The 24,328-nt window shown below is 43.3% G+C and overlaps 1 protein-coding gene across 2 annotated transcripts in view; it reads right to left on the bottom strand.

Moving 5' to 3' along the window:
* The window catches only part of LOC142503882 (dimethylaniline monooxygenase [N-oxide-forming] 2-like), a 41,339-nt gene extending 21,441 nt beyond the window's left edge, over nucleotides 1-19,898 (bottom strand). Inside the window, exons 1-5 of one of the 2 annotated variants that reach the window (XM_075616763.1) lie at nucleotides 19,696-19,898; nucleotides 16,011-16,150; nucleotides 10,841-11,029; nucleotides 6,678-6,840; nucleotides 3,922-4,061 (exon numbers count right to left, since the gene is read on the bottom strand). In XM_075616763.1, the coding sequence (XP_075472878.1) occupies nucleotides 3,922-4,061; nucleotides 6,678-6,840; nucleotides 10,841-11,029; nucleotides 16,011-16,142 (624 nt within the window). In that variant the 5' untranslated portion in view covers nucleotides 16,143-16,150; nucleotides 19,696-19,898. Of the gene's footprint in view, nucleotides 1-3,921; nucleotides 4,062-6,677; nucleotides 6,841-10,840; nucleotides 11,030-13,248; nucleotides 13,273-16,010; nucleotides 16,151-19,695 lie in introns of those variants that run through there. The other variant, XM_075616764.1, reaches the window with a different exon arrangement.
* Nucleotides 19,899-24,328: the final 4,430 nt, after the last annotated feature.

Genomic DNA, 24,328 nt, shown 5'->3' with positions numbered 1-24,328 from the left:
AGGGGGGAAAGATAGAGGGAGAAGGGGAGAGGGAGGGAGACCTGTGAGACACCAGACTTTATTACTCCAGAGTACTGCAACCCGTGCGAAGCCGGGCACTTTAGCTAGTAATACAATAAAGTATGATATAAAGTTAAATCAATGGTGATAATAGTTAAAGTTAAGACTATCCACCTTAGAATAATATTTATTTTGAGATTATTTCATTCCCATCGGCTGGATGCCAAGTTTCTTCCAAGCTTGTCTATTATTTTTCTGTAGCTTTTAAACCTTTGGAAGGAGATTAATAATGAACTCCAGGACAAACTGCAGTATCTTATGTGCTGCTGTGGTAGAAATTTTAAAACAAGCACCAACATTTTGCAACATATATTGAAAAACAGGAGAGTTGCAGGTCGCTAGGGAGCTACCTGAATTTTTAGGAGTCTCCCTGAAGTTCACAAAAGAGCAAAAAAAGGTAATGTATAATTTTTTTAGAGAGGAATATTGTGCCGATGTCAGTGTGTGTATTTGTGTGTTGATGTCAATGGAATTTGTGTGTATACAGTATGTGTGCTGATAGTATGTGTGTATATATTTGTGGGCTGTGGCTCAGTGTGAGTGTGCATATACTGTGGGCACTGTGTATATGTGAAGGTGGGAGTGTGTGTCACTAAAACACTGAAACTGGGTTGCTCGCAGAATCAGGGCCGTCCCTAGCGTGATAGTAGGGGTTAACAGACTCACATAAATGCAGGATCAAGACAAAGGCTGGGAGTGGTTAGGTGTCAGGACAAATGGTGAGCGGGGAAGTGTGGACGATCAGGTCCAGGGATAGGCTCTCAGCAGGATAGAGTCTTTGTTCCCCACAGACACTGAGGTGCCTATCCAATAGGAGGTATAGGGCTGGCCAGGGGAAGCAGTTGGCGGCTCGGAGCCGCATAGGCGCGATTTCCATTGGCCAGTCCAATGTCTTGCTCGCCAGTAGCCCTGTCATCACGGGGTGGTCCTGAGTGCCTAAGCACACCCCCTCCTCTGATTGGTGCAGTCGGGCAAGCCCCCGGCTAGGGATTGGCGGCACCATCTCGATCCGTACTCTGATTGGCCGGTGGCTCCTTCTCCATAAAAAGAATAGGCACCGAGGCCTAAGTAAGGAACGCTGCCGATCTGAGTACCAGAATAATGTTGGAGTTTGATGGAGACTCAACTGGTGGGAGTTTCAAAGTTGCTATTGCGAGAATAGCACTTTGAGGAACCGGGACGTGAAGAAGACAGGGTAAGCCTACCTGAAGCAGGCCCCTGCACCTAGTCGAGACTGGAGTCTCCCTCCCAGGCCCCCAGTTGGTGAGTGTGTATGCTGTAATTGTGTATTTTGTATGTTTGCTGGCTTGTCAGAATAAACGCCGTTTATTCAACTTCTTTGTACCGTCTGGTGAAAGTGATCCCAGTGTTAAAAGTACGTGTCTCCCGTGGCACCTAGGCAGTAAGAAGGTAAGGCACCGCCTAGGGGTGGCAATGTCACTGGGGACGGCGGCGGGAGAGAAGGACCGCATGAGCAGAGCAGCCAAGCAGTGCAGTAACTGAGGAGGAAGGCGCCAGGAGCGTTGAGCAGAGCAGGGTGGCAGAGAAGTTGGAGCAGGGTGGCAGTCAAAATGAGGGGGAGGAGAGCCACGGTGAAGCGCGCTCCAGTGGTCTGACTCAGAAGCCTTCACTGACTTCCGGTGTCTGCCATGATGAGGAAAGGGGTGAAAGATGAGAGAGGAGGGGAGATATGAGAGAGAAAGAGAGGAGATGAAAGCGGAGGAGAGGGGATGAGAGATGAGGAAAGGGGTATTGTATTGTATGTCTTTATTTATATAGCGCCAAAAGTGTACTCAGCTCTTCACAAAGAATACAGTACAGGGAATTAAAATGAAACAATCAATGCAGCAAAATCAGACAATAGGAAAGGAAATCCCTGCCCCGAAGAGCTTACAATCTAAGAGGTATGGTGGGAGACTTACAGAGACAGTAGGTGAGGGAATAAGTGCTGTGATGATGAAAGATGAGGAGAGGAGATGAAAGCGGAGGAAAGTAGATGAGAAAAGAGGAAAAGTTTGCGCTCTGTTTTTCTATGTATTGAATAAGTGTTACCATTATTCCCAATGTACAGACAGTACTGAACAAATAACACAAAACATGGCATTTGGAAGGCTAGTGTACTCCCACTCATTATTTTTCTTGCAAGGGTTTTCTTTCGGTAGGGACCCTAAATTACTTTACTTAAAGCCCAGTCTTTGTAAGGCATACCTTTAGTGTATGGACTAAACTTTATAAGACACAGGTGCAGTACATTTGGGGCACCACTAGAGGGTACTGTATGCTGAGTTTGGTGTCTTTGGATTATTTCCTTTTAGGAGTAGCTGTCACCAAGTGACACAAAGCACAATGGGGCACCTGTCTGCTTGCAATGTACGATATCTACTGATGAATACAGAGTAGCGTCATAGACATTTGTGGGACCACTGTGGGCTATATCACGTGACTAGGGGGCTGAATTTGGGGAGGTGAGGGGAGGAGAGGGGTGAGGGAGGAGGAGTGGGCGAGAGACTATGAGGGGGTGAAAGAGGAGGAGGAGGGCGGCTTTCCCAAGGGAAGCTCATACCCTAGGGCAGGGCCTGCTGAGTCGCAGTACTACCATTGCCATGAATGCTGGTAGCGTGAAACAAAAGAGCGTCGGTGTTAATATCCAGCCGGTTTCCCCGGTTCTCCAGAAGGGGAGGGAGAGAAAGAAGAAAAAGAGGGGGCTAAGAGAGAGAGGGGAATACAAAAAGAGAGGAAGGTGGGTTAGAGAGAGAGAGAGGATGGGATGAGAGAGAAGGGGTGAGTGAGAGATGGGGAATGGAGAGGAGGGAGGAGGGGGGAGAAAGGGGAGAGAAAGGAGGGGGAGAGAGGGAGGATGGAGATAGATAGAGAGAAAGATGGGGGAAGGGAGGGAGAGGGGAAGGGATGGAGAGAGAAGTAGAAGGGAGAGGGAGGGGGGGAGGAGAAGGAAGGGAGGGATGGAAGAAGAGAGGGGAGGGAGAAAGGGATGGAGAGAGGGAAGCGCTATCATAGGGAAAGTGGAGGGATCTAGAAAGAGGGGGAGGGAGAGATAGGGCTTTGGGAGAGAGGGGAAGGGAGAGGGGTAGTAAGAGATGGGGGAGCAGAAGGTGGAAGAAGAGATAAGGGACAGGAGGAAGAAGGCAGAGGGAGACATGGGGACAGCGCGGAAGAAAGAGGGTGGAGAGGGAGGGGAAGAAAGAGGGGGGGGGAGAAAGTGAGGGGAGATATGGGACTAATAGGGGGAGAGGCAGAGGGGAGAGTGGGAGGTTGAGGTGGGGAGGAAGAGAGTGGGATGGGGAGAGAGAGAGGATGGGAGAGAGGGTGGGGTAGAGGCGGGGAGAGAGGGTGGGGTAGAGGGGGGGAGAGAGGGTGGGGTAGAGGGGGGAGAGAGGGTGGGGTAGAGGGGGGAGAGAGAGGGGAGTGGTTGGTTAGAGGGGGGGCGAGAATTAATAGTCCGCTGATGTCAAAAATGCTGCACTGTATAATGATGCTGATTATCTATTAGCTGCTAACTAACATGTCGCAATGTATAATTACGCTTGGTATCTATACACTGACAATGAACACACTGCAGTTTGTGAGGCACAAAGTGTCACACTATGCATGCCACTATGCCACCCTGACTTGGCACCAAAAGCTTACATTAGGTCGGAGAACCTGTTAATTGGGATGTTACCCCTGTCAGTGGCCCTTTTTGGCAGGTATGCAATTTCTATCTCACCATATCTACAAACATGTGATCCTAGGAAAGACTGCACCTTTGAGAGATGAGCAACTCTATTAATAAAATAGCAGATATTTTGTATGTTTGTTGGAAAATAACATTTCTTAGTAGAAATAAGTACAATTCAAACCTACCTGTGCAGCTCTGCTAAGTTCTGTAGAGAGATCCACGCCACTGTTACCCATTCCAACAATCAATACTCGTTTACCATCAAACCCAACTGGCATCTTGTATTCTCGACCATGTAGAATTTGGCCCTTAAACTTGTTAATACCTTTGTGGAGAAAAAGCAAAGCCTTTGGGTTTAGAACTGTTTATTTAGCATTATCGGACCAACCATGATAAACTCAACTCGTACAAATTAGATGAGCACCGATATGCTTAAGGCTAGGTCCCCAGTGGCTGTGGCTGCGATAGCGTGTGCGGTGCACACAAGGTGCGGCCCTCTATGGGGCCGGCCCTGCTACAATGCGCGACCACATTTGTAAAGACAAGGATTTTGTCTTTTCTTGTGGGGACGGAGCGCTGGCCACGTCACGGCGACGGTTCAGCCAATGAGGGTGAACCAGCCACATGATGTCATGACTGAGCGCCCGCTGTGCCTGGAGTCCACCAGGCCATGCTGACTCAGGTAACCAGCGCCGCCAGGCACCCCATCACACACGAAGCGTGCACACTGGGGCCTTAGCCTAACCCGTCTCAATCATCTCATCACAGGCTGAGACTGTTTAAACTAGAATAAACTCAGTCCAGATTAATCAGATTAGGCGTCAAATTATAATAGGATTGTTTTAATCAATTCAGATTAGCCAGGATAATCACAGCCAATCCAAATTAATTAGGACTATGGCTCATTCAATTAAACAAATTAATTAATATCATTCACCATTACCTATCGTAATCATTGCAATTTTCAACATAAAAGATGGTCTGTTAGGGTTAAAGATTTAATGGGCTAAACTGGTTTAGCGTGTTTTCGTTTTATAAAGCAATATGATACTGTACTGTACGTCTAGCATTAAAACAACAAATTGTAAATGGCACAGATGCTTAATCTTACGAAACTATTAATTTCAATGCACTCTGGTGTGCTGGCATCAAGTTTATTTAGTAAAAAAAAAAAAGATAGCACACAGAGATGGCAACACACACACACACACACACACACACACACACACACACACACACACACACACACACACACACACACACACACACACACACACACACACACACACACACACACACACACACAAACATATCTGGCATTAAACGTGCAATGGATAGAAGGTAAGTAAGCATAATTATGCCCCTCTATAAGGCTTTAGTAAGACCACACCTTGAATATGGAGTACAGTTTTGGGCAGCACTTCATAAAAATACATAAGAACTATTCATCCCAAGGGCAGTACAAACAACATAGGGTCATCCCTTAAGGTTGGAGGAAAGGAGATTTACTGAGCAACAAAGGAAAGTGTTCTTTACAGTAAGGGCAGTTCAAATGTGGAATTCATTACCCATGGAGACTGTGATGGCAGATACAATAGATGAGTTAAAAAAAATGTTGGATGTCTTTTTAGAAAGGAAAGGTATACAGGGATATAACAAACATGTAAACATGGGAAGGATGTTGATCTATTCGAAAATTTGATATTCATTATTTGGAGTCAGGAAGGAATTTAATTTCCCTCTTAGGCTGCGGCCACGCTAGCTCTGGGCATGCTGAGCGCAGCGCTTACTGAGTTTAGTTTCTGCCATTTAAATTTCACGGGCACACAAGCTCTCCCAAGCTTGGCGCTTGGGGAGACAAATAAAGAGAGTCTGAAGTGAGCTCAACAAGTCCCCAATGCCCCCCTGCGCGCGCTTGCCAAATACACAGGACACCCGGCGCTCATGCTTGGAAAGCTGTTGACGTCACCGCTCTCAAGCATGGGCGCGGTCAGTGCCAGTGGGTCTGCAGCCTTATGAGACATCACTGGATAATGTTTCACTGGGGTTTTTTGTTTGCCTTCCTCTGCATCAAAGTACTATAAATACAAATATAGGATAAAGTATCTGCATTTAGCATAGGTTGAACTTGATGGACATATGTCTTTTTTCAACCTCATCTACTATGTTACTATCTAATTGGAGATCCGGATTGTGTGCCCATATTGGCCTTCTTCACTATAGAAGTTTAATCTTTCTACTGTGTACGGAAAGTATGTTATCTTTTTATTAGGCTGTAATTATTTATTAAGAGTTTTTACCTTTTTCCAGAATTTTTATATTTTTTCTATGCGCCATTGTTCCACCCATAAGCAATTTTCCAGACCCACACTAGAGCCTATTAAGTCATTGTATATACTTTCCCTCCTAGTTATTAAACTCCAGTGTAATATTCTAGTACAGCTGAATAATGCAAACCCCACCCCCCAGTCCCCGGAAGCTAACAATGTCTGAACAATTATCCTGATGTCTCGGGAGGGGAATGTCAAAGATTTTTAGCTAAGGTACATACCATATAGGGATTACAATGCAATGCTCTGCCATAGGAAACCTTCTGGCTCTGGAATACACCTTACAGAGTCTTATAGAATTACACCGCTTGGTAAAGATGGGCCAAAGTGTCTTTCGTGCAAAGGGATACTCAGGATCTTTTAGGCTTGATGATTTAAGAGAAAGTTGATTCATCAGTTGAGTATTAAAATACAGGTAAAGAGACCCTGTTGTAACTTTCCAGCGAGAAGACAATGCTGGGGACGTCTGAGTCTTGTTGGATGTTTTTACTTCACTCGCTACGTAATAAAAAGTTGAAACAAACACAACAGGGGATCTAATTTCTTTACACTGAAACATTAGAGATAATTTACTGCCCCTTCCATATATTATACCTTTACTGAAGCATTACCTGGATACGAGTCCAGGGGCAAGAAGGGTTTCTCGTGTTGACCAGTACAGATCATAACTGCATCAAAGATGGCCGTCTCCTTTTCTCCATTGGTTTCTGTCACAATAACCCATTGTCCAGTAGAGGGGAAATCTGAGTGTCTCCGCACACTGCAAACCACTGTCTGAGAGTAATCATAGAAAACATTCAGGGGCAGATCCATAAAGCAATATTGAATGACTTGCAGGGACTTTAACCTACGATAACGTCACTTCAAGCCTTGCCGAATATCTTCAATGATTAATTAAAGGACTTTAAGTCATATTTTCTCCTGAAAAGAGCAATGAGTTAACTATAATGGCAATTAGTGATAATGAGATAAAAAAAGAGGCAATCCCTTTAACAGAGCATATCCGCTAAAATCCATTAAAGGGAGAGAGATTAAACTCTCTCTCTTTCCCACCCGAGATAGAGTACCTAGAAAATATACTAATGTAAATCATTTCAATATACAGTACTTTGCATACTTAAATTAAGCCTATGTTAATGAGATATACAATAGACATTGTTTTTGCATACAATTTCCTTTGTGGATACGCGTTAACTAAAGGGAAAATAACAGTCGTTACTGTTTTAGGTAACATCGCATTATGAGCTTTTAAACTTGACAGATATGGACCTCCGGGCCTTATTTACTAAGCAGTGCTTTTCCATAAGACATCTTTGGGGCTAGAAGACACCTCACGACCATAAGATGTCTTATGACAAAAGACTTCTTAGTAAATATGTGCCCAAATCAGAACCCACACACAGTGTTTGTTGTTTATCTTCCTTGATTAATGTACAGTCTTTTAGCCCTTCCCAGATGAAAAGTTCCACATTTAACCATTCTGCTTTCTAAGTTACTGATGCCCTTCCTCTGCATAAAAAAAACTACAGAAGGCACAAGAAATATTTTAAAGGCTGTGTCAACCTAATCGTGAATTTTCATGATCGCTACTTTACCATGCAAAATGTAGCTGAACTGCTTTCTCCACTGACACAGCCCCACCGCTCCAGCGGACTCTCCACCTCATGTGTTTCTGGCTCTTAATAGATCAAATATCTCTCTGTCCAGTCTGAACACACCAAAATGGACGGAAGTGCTTCCACCTTGTGTCTTCCCCCAATCCAATGGTCCTGCGTGTTTCATTGCAGTGAAACATGTAGGACCATTGGATCACTTTGATCAGAGTACCGGGGGAAGTCACATGGGGACGGACTACCCATGTGGAACCACTTCAACCTATTCTGGTGTGCGCAGACTGAACAGAGGGACATTTGATCCTTGAAAAGCCAGGAGCACACGAGGTGGAGGGTCCTCTGGAGCTGTATTGCATCCCCAGTCTTCTTTGACATGCTTGAAACCCACAGATGTATGTGTCTCTATGGAACTCTCTGTACTGTAGGTGTACTTCAAGGCTCAGTTTTAGTCCCCTTATTCTTTTCTATATGTAACAGAGTATGTCATTCTACCTATCTTTCCCCGTCCTGTTATGTAAGTCCTGCTAGCTGCAGGCTGTAAGGGGTTAATTTTGTGCTCCTCTATGATGGACCGGAGTAAGGTGGTGACTCATGGCCTGTGTAAGCCTATAAGGGATAGGTATAGACCATGAGCCCGCCCCTTCTATCCTAATTAGGGGACTACCGAATTTAGAGTGAGTCCTGCTCTGGAGGAGAGAGGAAGGAGAGAGCTGTCAGTCTCTCCCATAGCGGGAGGAGCATGCTCACCCTTAGCCTGGTGGCTTAGGGAACATCAGACCATGGAAGATGACCCATACTATCAGTGTCAAGTACCATCCAGAGGTAGGGAGCCTCTGAGACCTTGCATCGCTGGGAGTAGATCTGCAGTGGATGTCCCCAATAAAGATTAGTGGGGGCTGACCTCTGAACATCCTGGAGCCCACTACTGCTGGAGGCGCTAAGCACCATGAGAAGAGCTCAGAGAAGAATCTAAGCCTGTCCTGATCTCCCACCATCACAGATCAGCTCAGCTCTCCTGACCTTAATAGGTATTTGCACCACACATTATGTAGCAGAATCTGTGTATCTCCCACTGGGGGGGGGGGGAGGAACAGTGCTGATGATTCACAACTACTCTATATTTAAACCTGCTCTAACACCTGCAGCCCAGCCAAAAATGACTGACAAATCTCTGCTTGGATGGCCCTTTGTCACCTCAAACTTAACATAGCTTAAACAGAACTTCCCATTTTTCCTAAACCAGGTCCTATTGTTTCCCATCTCCATTGCAGTCAATAACACTACTATTCACCCAGCCACGCTGCATAGGGATTACATTCGACTCCGTTTCCTTGTCCGCACATACTGTATGAACAATGTTTCTAAATCTTGCTGCTTCTTCCTTGTAACATTTGTGACAGAGTCACTGACTCAGTAGGCTGGAATAGTGAATGGAGAGACGCTGCAGCCAGTTCACAGAGTGTTAATCTCCTCAGACAGAAAGAAGCACACCTGTAGCCTAATTAAGTAGGAGGCCTGAGAGACTGCAGGTTTAAAAAGCAGGAAGTTGCTCACACAAGGTGAGCTTGTTTTTCCACGTGAAGGTGGAGAGAACTCTCCCGGCTAGGAAGCCATAGCAGCTGCTGCTGCTCTGGTCCCCCAGTCCTGTGAGGAGCTTTGCTGCTGGGACCAGCTGGGACCCCAACCCAGGATAAAGATAAACATTGCTGCGAGGCTGGACACAGCCTGCTCCCCGGAACCGTGTTCCTGTTTGCTGTTTGGAGCTTTACAGATAAGACTTTATTATTACACTTATTGGTTATACTTTGTGTTGCATATGTTTTGAGCATGACCAGATTAGCTGGCTGTCCTGTTAGTAAGGGCTCAAGAAGTGAGTTAGTTTCCCTAAAGGGAACAGGCTTTAATTTCTAGAAAGTAGTTTTTAAAGGGACAGTGCACCCGTACTTTATTTTGGTTGTGGCTAATAAACCACTATAGTTGAACGTTTCCCATCGTGTCTAGCGTCTTACTGACCCCACCGCGAGGCCGTCCTGCCACACATTGTTATGTTCTACTACACCTAAAACATTAAAGCATGCCTTTGTTCTATCCCCTATTGATTACTGTAACATTATTTTATCTGGCTTCCCTTCTTCATCCCTCCCTCCTTTACAGTCCATTCAAAATGTTGCTGCTCAAATCATCTGCTGCTCTTCTAGGTGAGTATCTGCTTCCAACCTCCTGAACTCTCTGATGATTTCCTCTTAATTTCTATGTAAACTACAAAATTCTTATCTTTTATTTTAAGGCTCTACACTCCTCTACATCTCCATATATCCCAACTCTGATCTCTCGTTACACCCCTACTCGTCTGTTACACTCAACCCAAGGTTGTCTCATCTTTGCACCTTTTACGTCTTCAGACTTATCCCATCTTAAACCCTTTTCACTAATCTCTCCCTGCCTATGGAACTCAATATTTGTCAAGCAACCTCACTTTCCACATTCAAAATCCAGATGAAAATCCACCTCTTAAAAGAAGCATCTCATTAAACGTTCTACACTTCTACTACGACCTCCAGATGTACTTGACCTCCCCTGACTGCACTTCTAATAATGCACTTTTACTCCTAATGTGGCTGTAAGCCTCCAAACATAACACTTAGATTGGAAGCTCTTTGGAGTAGGGTTTCCATTGTTGCCTTATGTTGTCATGTACCTGGTGCACTTATTCCCATTGATGTTAAATTTATTTACAGCTGTAGCTAGACTTAACGTCTTCGGTGCCACAGCCGTTCATGGTCACGCGACCGCGGTGGTCACAGCACCAAGGATTAATGCTGCGGTTGGTCCCATTGAGAAGCATGGACCCCGGCAGCGCGATCTCGACAGACACTTTCCCCAGCCTCGCGGACAGTGTCTTTCTACATCTGTACCTTCGATTGTAAGTAAAGAGCTGCATACATTGTCGGTGCTACTGTATATACATACAATTATACATACATACATACATACATACATGCGAAAGCCTTTTCTGTCCCAAGGTAAGCCTTGTAAAGTTATAATTGTACTATGTACTATGTAGTTAACCAATGCAGCTGTCCCCCAAGTCTAATGTCAGATGTTATGGGTCAGTGTTATGCATTCAGTCAAGAGAGGCGTTGCTGTACTGTGCTACTCACTTGAAACTTGATATGCTTCAGTAAATGAAACTGCTCTGCATACATCTTGCAGTATTCAAAGACTTTTCTGTTGGGAAGGAAATTGGGGAAGTCCTCTGGCATGGGGAAGTCACTGTAACACATGATCTCCTTGGAAATGTTGCTGACCATAGACTTGTAGATGCTGGCTCTACCATCCTCCACCTTTTCCTGGAATAGATGTGCCACCGCTAGTTCATAAACATGCATTTTATGTGTTTATGATATAAGACAATGCAGACAATTGATTGGATTAGGAGTGAGATACAGTACCATAACACAATGTCTTCCAATTAATGTAAAAAGAAACATATACTTATTGATATTTGACTTGTATTCCTATTGTTTCATGAATATTGACCCCAAAAGTGCTCAAATCGAGTCCTCAAGCCCCCCCCCCCCTCTCCCCACCAGGTCAGGTTCTCAGAATATCTCAGCTTCAGCACAGGTGGCTCAATCAGAGGCTCAGGAGCCACCTGTGCTGAGGCAGGGACTGATTGAGCCACCTGTGCTGAAGCAGTTATCGATTCAGTCCCTGTTTCAGCACATGTGGTCCAATCACTGCTTCAGCACAGGTGGCTCATTGAGCCACCTGTGCTGAAGCAGGGATATCCTGAAAACCCTGACTTGTTGGGTGGGGAACTGGGTGGGGGGCTTGATGACTGGAGATGAGCCCCCTTGCAACATTGAAGCAATTTCTGCTATGTCTCCCACTTGCTTCAGATCATGGCCTCCTGTTCTCTGGCATTTCGTTTACGGCAAAATATTTCCAATTTGTACCTTATTCCATTAAGGTGGGAAATAAATAAATAAATTGCCAGGCCGTTTTCGCCGCCTGTTTTTTGAACGTTGCTATCACGGTATTCAGAAAGCCTCGATTACCTGTGTCAGCAAAATTCCGGGAGAGACCCTGGCGACTTGATGATCGCCTTTCAAAAGGCCTCACCAGGCGATTTGTTTTGGATGGCAGAGGGAGCTGCACAGAGAGAGTCACCTCTCCCTGCGTATATCTCGCCAGCGATCAAAAGTTTTAAATATAAATTGTAATACTAGTGTAGATGAGCAGGGGGTCTCCGGAGCAGAACCGCGTTGGTTTCAGGTTCGGGTACACCCTGTTTCCCAAGATACAGACCCCGTTATGGTTTGCCGGTATCTCCTATGCATTTTATTCCAACGCGAGACATTTAAATGCATAGGAGGTACCGGCACCCCATAATGGGGCCTGTATCTCGGGAAGTAGGGGGTCCCCAGACCTCAAATCAATGTGGTTCTGCTGTGGAGACCCCCTGCTCATCTACACTAGTATTAAAATGTATATTAAAATAGCTTCATTACTTTAGCGCCCAGCTGCTAAGGCACTAAAGGGGTTAAATCTCCACAGCCTTTTTCTTGGGGCAGAGGGGGTGGATGAAGGGGGTAGTAGTCCCAGGGTGGGTGTTTAGGCCTGCCTGGAAGGTTGTGGGAGGAGTTTACCCTTTCACTACCATAGCGGTGGGAACCACTATGGTAATGAAAGAGTTAACCAGTCCCGCTACCCCCTGGAAGGCCTAAACATCCATCCTTGGGGCTACTACTCCCTTCACCCAATCCCACTACCCCCAAGAAACAAAAATAAACACAACAACCCTACTACCCACCTCCTCTACCCCCCAACCACCCCCCAAACACATAGAGTACAGTAATGGGCAACATTACTATTATCCACATATGGATAATAGTGCTTTTGCCCATTCTAAAATCAAACATTAAACAAAAGGGGGTAGTCAGGCGGTGCACAGCTGCCGTCTGGATATGAATAATAATTCATTCATTATTCATATCCAGAAGGCAGCTGTGCACCGCCTGACTACCCCCTTTTGTTTACTTTACCTGCATTGGCTGGAGCACGCGTCGCTACACTCCCGGATCAGAGCAGCTCTTCTCAGCATTGGAGTTGGACTCGGCATGTCAAGTCTGTGAGTAATATACCCCCTTTTCCCCCCCCGGCGGGGATTCCTACCGTGAGTGACACCGGGCTTGTGAGGGCAGTGGCGGAGGATCGAGGTGAGTCAGTGGCCGGTCATAGTCTCCTTGCTGGAGACACGGCTCCGCTGTTTGCTTATATCCTCCCTACCACATCATTACCCCGTCCTGTGGCTGAGTCATGAACACACGGAGCTTATAAGCTTAAGGGTTTCACATTTATCAACATTGTTTCTATCAGTGAGACGCTGAACGGGAGTGTTTTCATGTGATTATTGATCCATTGGATTTCTTTTGGATTGTCTGTAGAATTTATGTGTGCACAATTTTGGCAGCATTGGTCATACCTTGAAGCAATTCTGGGACACTTTGTAAAATCAAACATTAGCCAGCCAGTATTAATAAAGTAAATAAAAGGTTAAACTTACCCCTGCCATCATGAAGGGTGTCCTCGTCAGCTTACCTCAGGTCCATGTCCTCCGATGCCAGCAAGAAAACAAGAAAAATTACAATCTAAAAGTCCCTAACCCCTTTATCACCTTAGTGCAGCGGTGCACAAACTGGGGGGGGGGGCACGAGAGATTTTTCTGGGGGGGCGCGGGCGGTTGCAGAGGCCCTGCACTCTTCCCCAATGTATTTAAATTAAATGCCCGGGGATCGTGTGAGGCCCCTGTAACTCACTTACCGGAATTCAGACTCTCTGTGACGTGTCGCCATGGCAACATGGCGTCAAATGACGTTACGGGTTCATGTGAAGTGACGTCACTGACGTGAAATGACGCTGCGGGTCACATGATGTGACGTCACATGACCCCGCAAAGTCATTTGACGCAGCTCTAAGGTAGGGAGGGGGCACGAGCATCAAGCCAGGTAGACAGGGTGGCGCAGCAGCAAAGATTTGCGCTCCCCTGCCTTATCAGTTAATAACAGCTATAGTAATTAAGGAGTTAACCCCCTTCCCCTCTACCCACCCACCTAACCACCTACCCCGGCCCCACTATACCCATCCTGTACCCATTGATTGGCACAGTGGTATATCATACCCATATAATATGGGCATGATAAGCCACTATATCACTCAATGGTCAACCTAATAAAAATAATTAGGGCCCAAAATACACAATAATCAAAGAAATACACAAGCACCTACACACCCCAACAATAAAAGAACTAAATAGCCTAATATTACACACCGCAAATAAATATCTATCAGCAAAATAGCAAAATTATTACAATTATGTTATTCCAAAACAATACAATTAAATAAACAACTATCCAAGCAATCAATGAAATAAATAAAAGCACTAGCCAAAAAAACAAAAAAATTATTTAAACCACTAGCCAACAAAACAATTAATTAATTCAAAATGCTAACCAATCCTCAAATGTACTAATCCAAATTTAAAAACAATTGAATGTAAACAATTAAAACAAATAGAAAAAATTAATTTAGCCCCCTCCCCTCCAAGGCCTAAACACCCACCAAGGACCAAATACCATCTTTACCCACCCCCACTACCCCCAATAAACATGACAGTGGTAGTTAACCCCTTCATTGCCTTAGGCCGCTAAGGTAATGAAGTTGCCTGTAAATGCATTTTAATTGCAGGGGATTCATGTCGGGGGCCTCCAGTGCTGATATTAATAGGTATCAGCTCCGCAGACTCCCAGCATGACTATGATGCAGGAAAAATGCATTTTTCCCCTAAGTGCTCTCTCGCCACCTCTCAGCAGCTTCTCTCCAGCCTCATGGCAACTTTTCCTGGCGTGAGGCTTTTGGGAGAAACTCGCCACTTCTAGAGCCATGATTAGCCTCAATCAGCTAATCAAGGCTTCAAGAATTGCACGAGTTTCAGAACCTGCCGATAAGTGGCTTATCGCCGCTCACCCGGCGATCTTTTTTTGACAGCTGAAAATTTGGGTGATTTATGCCTTTATCGCCCACTTATTGAGGCTTACTGAATAGCAGTAGGCATTTTGGCTGAGAAGTGCTCGATAAGTGGCTTATCGAGGCTTATAGAATAGTACCCTAAAGGGTTTGCCCTGAATTTCTGTTCTTTCCTCTAGTGCAGTGTTTTAAAAAAAAAAAAATTGGTTAAGGAACACTATAATTATATTGTAAAATTCTGAGGAATCCCCAACCCTCTCTAATACCGCATCTGAGATCATATGCATTGTAAGGAACCCTCGACACTCTAATAGCTTGTCTGAGATCAGATACATTGTCAGGAGCCCCAACACTCTCTAATACATCTGATATTGGATGCATTGTAAGGAACCCCAAACCTCCCCAATAGCGCTTCTGAGATCAGATGCATTGTAAGGAACCCCAACTCTCTCTAATAATGTGTCTGAGATCAGATGCATTGTAAGGAACCTGAACCCCCTTTAATAGCACGCCTGAGATCTGATGCATTGTTAAGTTTTCTGTATTTGGTACAATTTTCAAATGACCTGAAAATATCAGGGACCCATTTAGGGATACAAAAGGAACCCAAAGGTTCTTAGAAACCATTGTTTAAAATCACTGCTCTGGGATTTGGAAAACAAGCATGGAAATTCAGTATAAATCCAGAGACATACAGTAACCCTGCACTTTTTCTTCTGTTAATCATAAAACCATCGCTCGTAACATTACATTTCCAATTTTGGATATTTTTGTGGGAGACCTGTACTATTCTGATAACAAAATATACACATGCTGCCCATTTCTCAAATTGTAATGACTCAACTAGGTGTAAATTAAGCACATTTACTTACAACTCTGCCAGGCAAACATACCAGTAGAAGGACACTACTTTACATACCCAATACTATGGGGCTTATTTAATAAAGTATGATATCCCTGACTACTCAGCACCACATGGAAAGTCTCATTGACTTGAATGGGAATGTCCTTGCTGTAGCACTAAATCAGTGATTTCACATTGTATTGAATAATACTCTATGTCCACTGAGAAAAAACGAATCCAATAATGATGAACACAAACCCACAACTCAAGTGCAGATAATGTTGGATCACGTGCTATATGGAACATACCTGTAGATTTAAAAAGAAAAATCCATAGCAATTTCAGTAGTCCTCAAAGTATTTTTGGCACTTCCAGAGTACTCCATAAGAATACAGTGAGTATTACATTTAGAGGATTTTATATAAATGTTCATTTGACACTATGTGGTTTCCACTTACAGTGAACCTCCAAAGACCCCCAATGTCAGTGCTTCTCTCAAAGCAGGTGGGCTCAAGATCCTCATCCAAGCAGGATTTGAGGGCACTCAAACCACTGACTCCAGCTCCAATCACAGCAACCCTCTTAACCATTGTGTCCTCTGTGGAGTTAAGAAAACAAGTATTCATGTCCTCTGTTGTGCAAGATATATGTTATTTACTCACCTGTATTGATTCCTAACATGACAATGACGCAGTTCCTTTGAAAAACAAACAAGGAGAAGAACAGGACAAAGTAATAAAAAAGTCATTTATTATTATATACTTATAATTAGTAATAAACAATTCTTTATTGTTTCATTTTTATACTTGCGTAGCATATCTATATCATTATATACTGTACCACTTGTAGCAGGGATGTGCCATTTCCCCAAAACTATGTCAGTGAAGAGCACCAGACACAGTGATTGCGCTTCTCGGAGATCTCATGAAGGTAAAACGAATGAAGGTGAACAGACAGAGCACAACAAAAAGAAGGGCTGGAGGCAGTGAAGAAAATGAACTAATTAACGGGCATATTAGCAAAAAAAAGGAAGAAAAAGGTCCTCTGATACGTTTTTTGCCGAATTACGCCTTTTCGTTGCTAGCCCTTCTTTTTGCTGTGCTCCATCTTTCACCTTCATTCGTTTTACCTTCATGGGATCCCAAGACTGAAGGAACTAAGATTTTTCTTAGAATGGTATTGTGAGTACCTGAAAGTCTATGTAATAGAGCGGGACTGTTCATTCATCAGCCAGTGTGGGCATTGTCAACCACTCGCCAACGTGTGGAATTGTGGGACTTGGTCTGGATACTCACAGGGAGAGCTCCATCATGCAGGGTCCGTTTCGGTGTTATGTTCCTTTCCTCCCCTCTCCCCCTTACCCGGCACGGGACATTAGGTGAGGTGGAGACAGGTGAGGTGGAGACTGCATTTATTCCACATTTAATTGGGCTTTGCTTACACATCAGCCCCACACTTTAATACCTACAATAATTTAGAGTTTCTTTGCTATCCCCAGAGAAACAGAATTTATTGTTTATCTTCAACAATATATCACAGCGAAGAGTTGGAAGCACCAATTAGGGATTTTTCCCAATTTTTGCATTTCTGAGATCTTAGATATACTAAAATATTAACGCTATACTGGACAGCATTTCTGCCTGCACATATTGCTTTTGGTATATAAAATGTTAGCAAAACAAGCATACTTCAAATTGTCTTTAAACAGCGATCGCTCTGTGTTCAGTTGTAGATATTCCATCTATCGCAATACAGACTAGTCAGAACAATAAGTTAAATCTCCAATACAAGTCTAAAGAAACTGCCTCAGCAGTAACTTAATACAGCGTATTACTGTTATCACACTTATATCTCCTATACAGCTAGAGTTTAATAACAGTGACTAGCTTTACCTGTAATTACCCACCAAGGAGGGACAGCATACGGTGTTTTTGTGTTATTAACCCCATATAGGAAGCAATTAAGCTTTCCAATGCTACAAACCTTATGACTGCTTTATCACTTGCTTTACACCTTAAATGGCAGAGAACCTGCCTAGCAACCAAGATAGAACCTGCAGAACCCCCTTTTCTAGGCAGTGATTTAACACAGGCAATTTAGTGCTGTCACCAGGCAGCTATATCTGAGCACCTTTTCCACCATGACTGCTTGTGGCTAAATCACGACTTTATCACATGCTTTGTACTTATTACCATAAGTACAACAACAATCTGTGTAAATAATTAAAGATATGTTGCAACTTCTCTCTATGCTCTCCTTGTATTTTACCATGGACACATAAATTACTGTTGCTACTAACTGTTGCTACAGCTATTTAAGCTAACTTAATTCAACATGGTATGTCTCTTGTCCAATAAATATATATATATACAGAAAAAAAGAGACTGCGCCCTTCAGGTGCTATAATCTGACACTTAATTACTAATGATCCTTAACTATTTTCACGTCTGCAGTATTAAAAATAGCAGAAAGATGTATGTTATCCTATGTTAACTGAAAGCATACACACCAATAAACTTTAAAAATGCAAAAAAAAAAAAAATGTATTGCATAAATATAATTATATAGCTAAATATTGTAAGCTACTGACTACCATGCTAAAAAATATAATGAGAGAAAAATATAAAATAATTTTGTTGCGACCAATGTATACCATAAAAAAATAATAAAAATATTATTAAAAAACCACGGAAAAAAGTCCTGTATTGTATGAAAATAAAAATAAAAATAATGAAAGGTCCATTGATTAGGATCTGGCTGCTTTCTGCATGGAACCAACGACCTCCCAGTATTTTGTGGACAACAACAGGTGCTGTAGGACTGCCTTGCAAATTAATTTTCAGCCACAGCAAATAGAGGTAATTTATTTTAATAAATATACCCATTAAAATTATTTTATGTACACTATATATTCCAGGAACCGAATGATCTCTATTATTTCATTCTTCAATGTATACTCTTCACTGAACAAATCTGTTGATCATACTCTCTATCGGACATGGAAGTGGGCATTATCCCCTATCACTAGAATACCACAGTGTAGGATCTGAGTGCATACAATTGGGACCTTTCTTGGACTATCGTTCCCTTCATCTGTGAGGGCTGATTGTCCTAATTGTTCTACGTATATTATTCCCTTAGTGCACCGCCTCACATGCATTACTAAGGGTGAGCGGGCACCACATTTTGTTGTGTCTACCTGGTGACTAAACCCCCTAATTGGCATATTCAACAATAAAGAATAAAACAATAAAAATATTAAAATATTAATGCAGGGGAAAGATGAAGTGGGGGTTAATCCTAAAGACTTCCAGACTAAGAATGTGGGCTCCTTGGTTTTGAAATTAAAGTAGTGCTGTACAGATGCAGCAGCCATTCTTTTAACAAATCACGCGGTGTATACCTCGGAATACCCATGTCATGGCGCGGGATTTCTTCCAACCGTACCGCCTTAAGAAACAAGTGCAGGCGAGTGCATAAAATGGCATTTTAGTGTTGTGGCTTTTAAACACCTGAAATTGACACTGTAGCACAGTACTGTCTGTACACATTACAATTCATTAATTTCATTGCATTTAATTGAGCATAATCCATGAAATTCAAACAAAGCAACTGCAATAAACACGTGTGCCTGGGGCAATTGGCCGCGTTCATGCCGCGTGGAGTACAACAGCGCACACGAAAACAGCGCCATGATTTCTTAAAATAATGGCGACTGCATCTGTAAGTTAGTAACTGGTAATATAAATTCAATTGCATGATTACTGAATCATTGCATTTCCATCATGTTCTGGCTGCTATATAGTTCTATCATCACTACTATTTTTGATCCAGAATTAGGTAATACTAACAAGACAACAGACAACATTAAAAACAGATTCCAGTGTTGAGTAAATAAACCCCTTACTAATGAACATAGTATAATTGTACAGTATGCTTATGAAGAACTTGTAATGTCCCATAACTATTGTATATATACACTGTAGAAAAGATACATATCAACATTTAAAGCAAATACATAATTTCCTTCACAAATATTCAATGACTGGATAAAGGAAACCATCTACTGTAACAGTGAAAACGTGTCATAAAGGAGTTAAGAAGGATTGTTACAGGAAAAGGCTCCGTTCCAGAAATACTCACTGTGGGGAACAGTGAACCTGCTTTTTTTCTTTCTTGTACGGTGCTGGTCTTTTATCTTAAAGTGCAGTGGTCCAGATGTCCCAGGTTGTAAGGAGAGGATTGTACCGTAACTGAATAAGTTGATGAGCTCCAACTTGAGTTATTGTTTAAAGAGTTACTTCCAACCCGTACTTATTTAATCCCGTGAAGGCACATCCCATTTAACATCATGCCAACTCCTGGCTTGGCTGTTTTTCAAACCATAATTTGATGTGCCTGGCCCAAGACGTGAAACTGAAATCTGAATTTAGCAATGGCTTGGGAGGCTTTTTGAAATAAACAGATTTTTTTAAGACTGTGCCTCAGGTGCATATTTTAGATAATAATCTCTTGGAACTGTGTGGCTTTCTGAATCCCCAACTAATTTTATGTTGGTAACAATATTCTAAAAATGTAAATTCATGTAAAATATGTAAATGCACAATGGGGGCTATTTTGCAAAAGGAGGAAATGATTTCATATGTACCCATGTAGCGCTGTGGTCGGTCTCTGTTGTAAAAATGTGCGTGCGTTTTGCGCACAATGTGACAGAGGGCTGAACATAGCATTTTAGCGTTGTTTGCATTACCGTCCAGAAACATAAGTGGGCGATCGTGAGCTACAGGTCCTGTACAGGTATTGTACTGTAGTGCAGACGAGTATTCTAAAACAAATCTGGGGCAATCACCAACAAGACCCAGGCACATGCTGGGTACATACTGGGTACATGCTGGGTACATCCTGGGTACGTGCTGGGTACATGCTGCAACTTTTCAGTGACATTTCTGCAGACAGACTAATGGCCCATCGGATTAACAGCGGAGGTCCCTGGCAGGCCCATTCAAACTGAATGGGAGTGCCAGGGACCCCTGCTGTTTTAATCTGATGGGCCATTAGTCTGCAGAAATGTCACTGAAATGTTGGAGCATGTACCCAGCATGTACCTGGATCTTGTTGGTGATAGCCCCAGATTTTCCAAGGCAAGTTTAAGGCAAGTTTTAGAATACTCGTCGGCGCACCTGTATCTTAAAAATCAAAATGCAAAACCCGTCACTTATTATCACTCATGTTCACATAATCCTACTTTATACTGTATCACGCTGTATATACTGTGCTGTAAGTGTCTAGAATTGTATGTAATGGTATTGAATAGAAACTTGAAAACACCAATAATGAAATTTAGAGATTTTTTTTTATACTGCCAACAAAAAGTTTAAATCAATAATGCAATCCTACATATTTTCTTCCAACTTTATAATGTTCTTTTATTTTTCTACTTCTACCAGGCTAGCTCCTGGATGTATTGGCCTGTAAAGAGAAAATATTCAATATTAATAATCGCACATACCCTACTGTAGTGTGCTGTACATGGTTGAAATGGATATGCGTATCATTGAATTTCTGGGCATGCGTGTAGCTATGGAATCTGGTTGAAACGCATATCAGTGAATTTCCACACATGCATGTAGCTATGGAATCTGGTTGAAACGCATATCCGTATAATTTAATTTCTACGCATGCGTGTCTCTATGGAACCTAGTTGAAACACATATGCGTGTCAATAAATTTCTGCGAATGCATGTCGCTATGGAACGTGTATGAAACGCATATGTGTGTCATTGCATTTCTGCACATGCATTGGCTCTATGGAACCTGGTTGAAAATAAAACTTGTATACAGTAGATGCATGAATTACAGCACAGTACTGTACATTACCTGGCAGTATTGATGGATGGTTTTCCTGTACGAAAACAGTGTTGGATTCGCCCAGCCCCAAGTCTTCAAACATAAATGAACAGAAGAATTAAAAAATAAATACAATAGTGCTACATTTACTTGAAAACATTTTTTATTAGATTATCATTAATAAAAAAAAGTAGTCATCATTAATGCCCTGAGAGCTCCAGCCATGTTACCTCAATCCACAAAAGTGCATTGGTTGGGTATTTGCTGGATTTGAAAATGAGAGGTGTTACATTGAAATGCAGCCTCAATTCTTCCACAATACTTTTCCTGAAATTATGTGGAAGCGCCTTCTTTCCTCTTGAGCCGTCACAATTAACATGTTGGTACCACTGACCATACAGCGCAAAACTAACGTGGTGCTTTAAAAGTAGCTAGGCTAATTTGCTTGGGTGCCCTCCGCTGCCGTTGACGTATCTGACTATGGTATCCGTTGGGATAAGACTAAATGGGATGTCACCTAGTGGACTTAACATCAACACTTGTTGCTGTAGCCTCCAGGGTACAGCAGGCGTGCTTCTGTCATCCAGCATAGCTATCTGCTGTGGGAGGAAACTGTCCTCCTGTGGTAATCTGTCCGTGGTTCTCATCACCTCCTCTTCTGGGATATTCTCCAAAACAAGGGTATAGCTGGGAGACATGGAGGATGGGCTTTGTTTCCTCACTGGGGTAAATGGTGCAGGTGCTGTGCAGGTAGATGCCGGTGGTAGAGCGAGTGCACGGGGTGTACATGGTGCCTCAGATGGTGGTAATGGTGCCTCCATATCAGGGGGGGTGGTAAGGGCACCTCCATTTAGGTATCTCCCTCCTGCTGCTGAGGTGGGCATACAGGGACACGTAGCAAGAAATAGATACCACCAATGTCCCTCTTCATCCTCTCTATTTTCTCCAAACTGAGATTCAACTTTCTCTCCACTCTGTCCCTGTATTGCTGTGTTGGGACAGGTGATCGGCAACAACTAAACAGTTCCAACATGTGTGCAACCGTAGTAAAGAAAAAAGCCCGGCGCTACCTCAAAAATGAAATATACGGGGAAATAAAATAAGATATTGCGACCTTAATAAGTATATTAGGGTCCCCTTGGCTTCGTAGTCTCTTCCTATGACTCAGACCCCAATAGGATCGATCCAGGATCCTTAGTGATACAGAAATACAAAAAAGGAAGGGGGAGCACAGGTTAAGGGATAATGGGGGTAATAAAAATGAGGTGATTAAGTTCGAGTGTGTTGATCCTCAAACTGGGAATGAAGGGGGTTATAAAGTAACAGAATCACTTACACGGCCTTGTGCAAATGCTGTCGCATCAAGGTTTCTTATGTTCCTTACTTCTTTGTTCTGCTGGTGTAGTGTTCCTTCTCCTCTGGTCCAAGTGATGACTTCTTCGATTTCTCTGCAGCTCTTGGTTGTAATATCCCCCTCAGAACAAATGAATGAACAGATGTTAAGGGACAGAGCAGATGTTAATAATAATAATGTCTGGCTTTGGTAATTTAAGGAATATAAATAAAGCAGAATGAACTGCTATCACTCACACGGGCAAGTGTGAGTGTGATCTTATGGGAGGTAACTTTCCTCTTCACATAAAGAGTCTCTAAGCCCTGGACTCTTGAGACACTAAAAGATGGTGGGAATGGATAAATCAATAAAGAAATAAATCAAAATGATACTCACACGACCTCGTTTGAGCGCACACCGGAAATTGTATCTTTGTGTTCTCTGTTAGGCTTCAATATTAGCTCTAAAGTGCATTTGAAGTTTGAAAACCCCCTCCGTGAGGTGGTGTAAGTAAGTGATAAATCACTCTTGTGTGGAGTTGACAACCGTCCTCTTTATTTAAAAACTAAACCAATAAAAAATGCACCTAGAACAAAAAGAAGTAGGAACATATAAAATAACAGCCAGTCCTTAGGATAGTGTTTGTAGGGCGCGTCCGGGCATAGTCCTGTGCCTCCGTTGTCCTACTTCTGACGGTGGCTGTGTTAGTCCAAAATGCTTAAAGATTTCGAGCAACGCGTTTTGCCCTTTCTTGGGCTTCCTCAGGCTCCATAGATAGGGAAGGTTAGGCTCTAATACGTGTATGTATACCAGTGCTGAGCTATCCCGAACTTCCTATAAGCATTTGACATCTGATACGCAATTAAAACTGATGGGTGCTGGAGGCGCATGCGCGAAGCCAGAGTAGATGGAAGCTTAGGTTTCTAGCTCTGCTCGCATCGGCACAATAATCATCAAAAAGCGGCAATTAAAGTGACCCCTCCCGAAACAGCCCAGCAAGATCACTTAGGGGAACACCCGGTGATGCCGGCACAAGGGAAATCCAAACAGAAAGACACCTCGGTCATCACATATTATAATAAAAAAAAAACAGCAGCGGGAGACGGCCCCGATCCCCCTACAGCAGGGATGGCGGCAGAGGCTGAGGTTGCCGGGCCAGCTGTGAGAGCGGACGATAACGAACCAGTCACCAGAAAAGACCTCAGGGAGTTCTGCGCAGAGATGAAACAGTTCTTCAACAGAGAACTGTGGAATCTGCGGAGGGACCTCGATGGGCTGGGGGAGAGGACCGGGTCCCTAGAGACCAAGATGGACGCCAACACGAGGGCCCTCCACCAGACAAATAAAGCAGTAGCCCAGTTACAGGATAAGATCCGAGACCTCACAGACAAACAAGAGGACACTGAAAACCGGGACAGACGAAATAATATCCGTATCCGTGGGGTGCCAGGTAACAGATGCTGAGGAATTTGTACAGCAGTGGCTGGAGTATATACTGCCTGATAAATCTGCCCAGGACTTGCACCTTGATAGATGCCATAGGGCCCTCCGCTCGAGACCACAGGCAGGAGCCCCCCCACGGGATATAATAGTCCG

The sequence above is a fragment of the Ascaphus truei genome, chromosome 10 (genome assembly GCF_040206685.1).
Source record: "Ascaphus truei isolate aAscTru1 chromosome 10, aAscTru1.hap1, whole genome shotgun sequence".
In the NCBI taxonomy this organism is placed as follows: domain Eukaryota; kingdom Metazoa; phylum Chordata; class Amphibia; order Anura; family Ascaphidae; genus Ascaphus; species Ascaphus truei.
The sequence above is the reverse complement of the archived record's forward strand: the minus strand, read 5'-3'. Positions and strand labels throughout refer to the sequence as shown.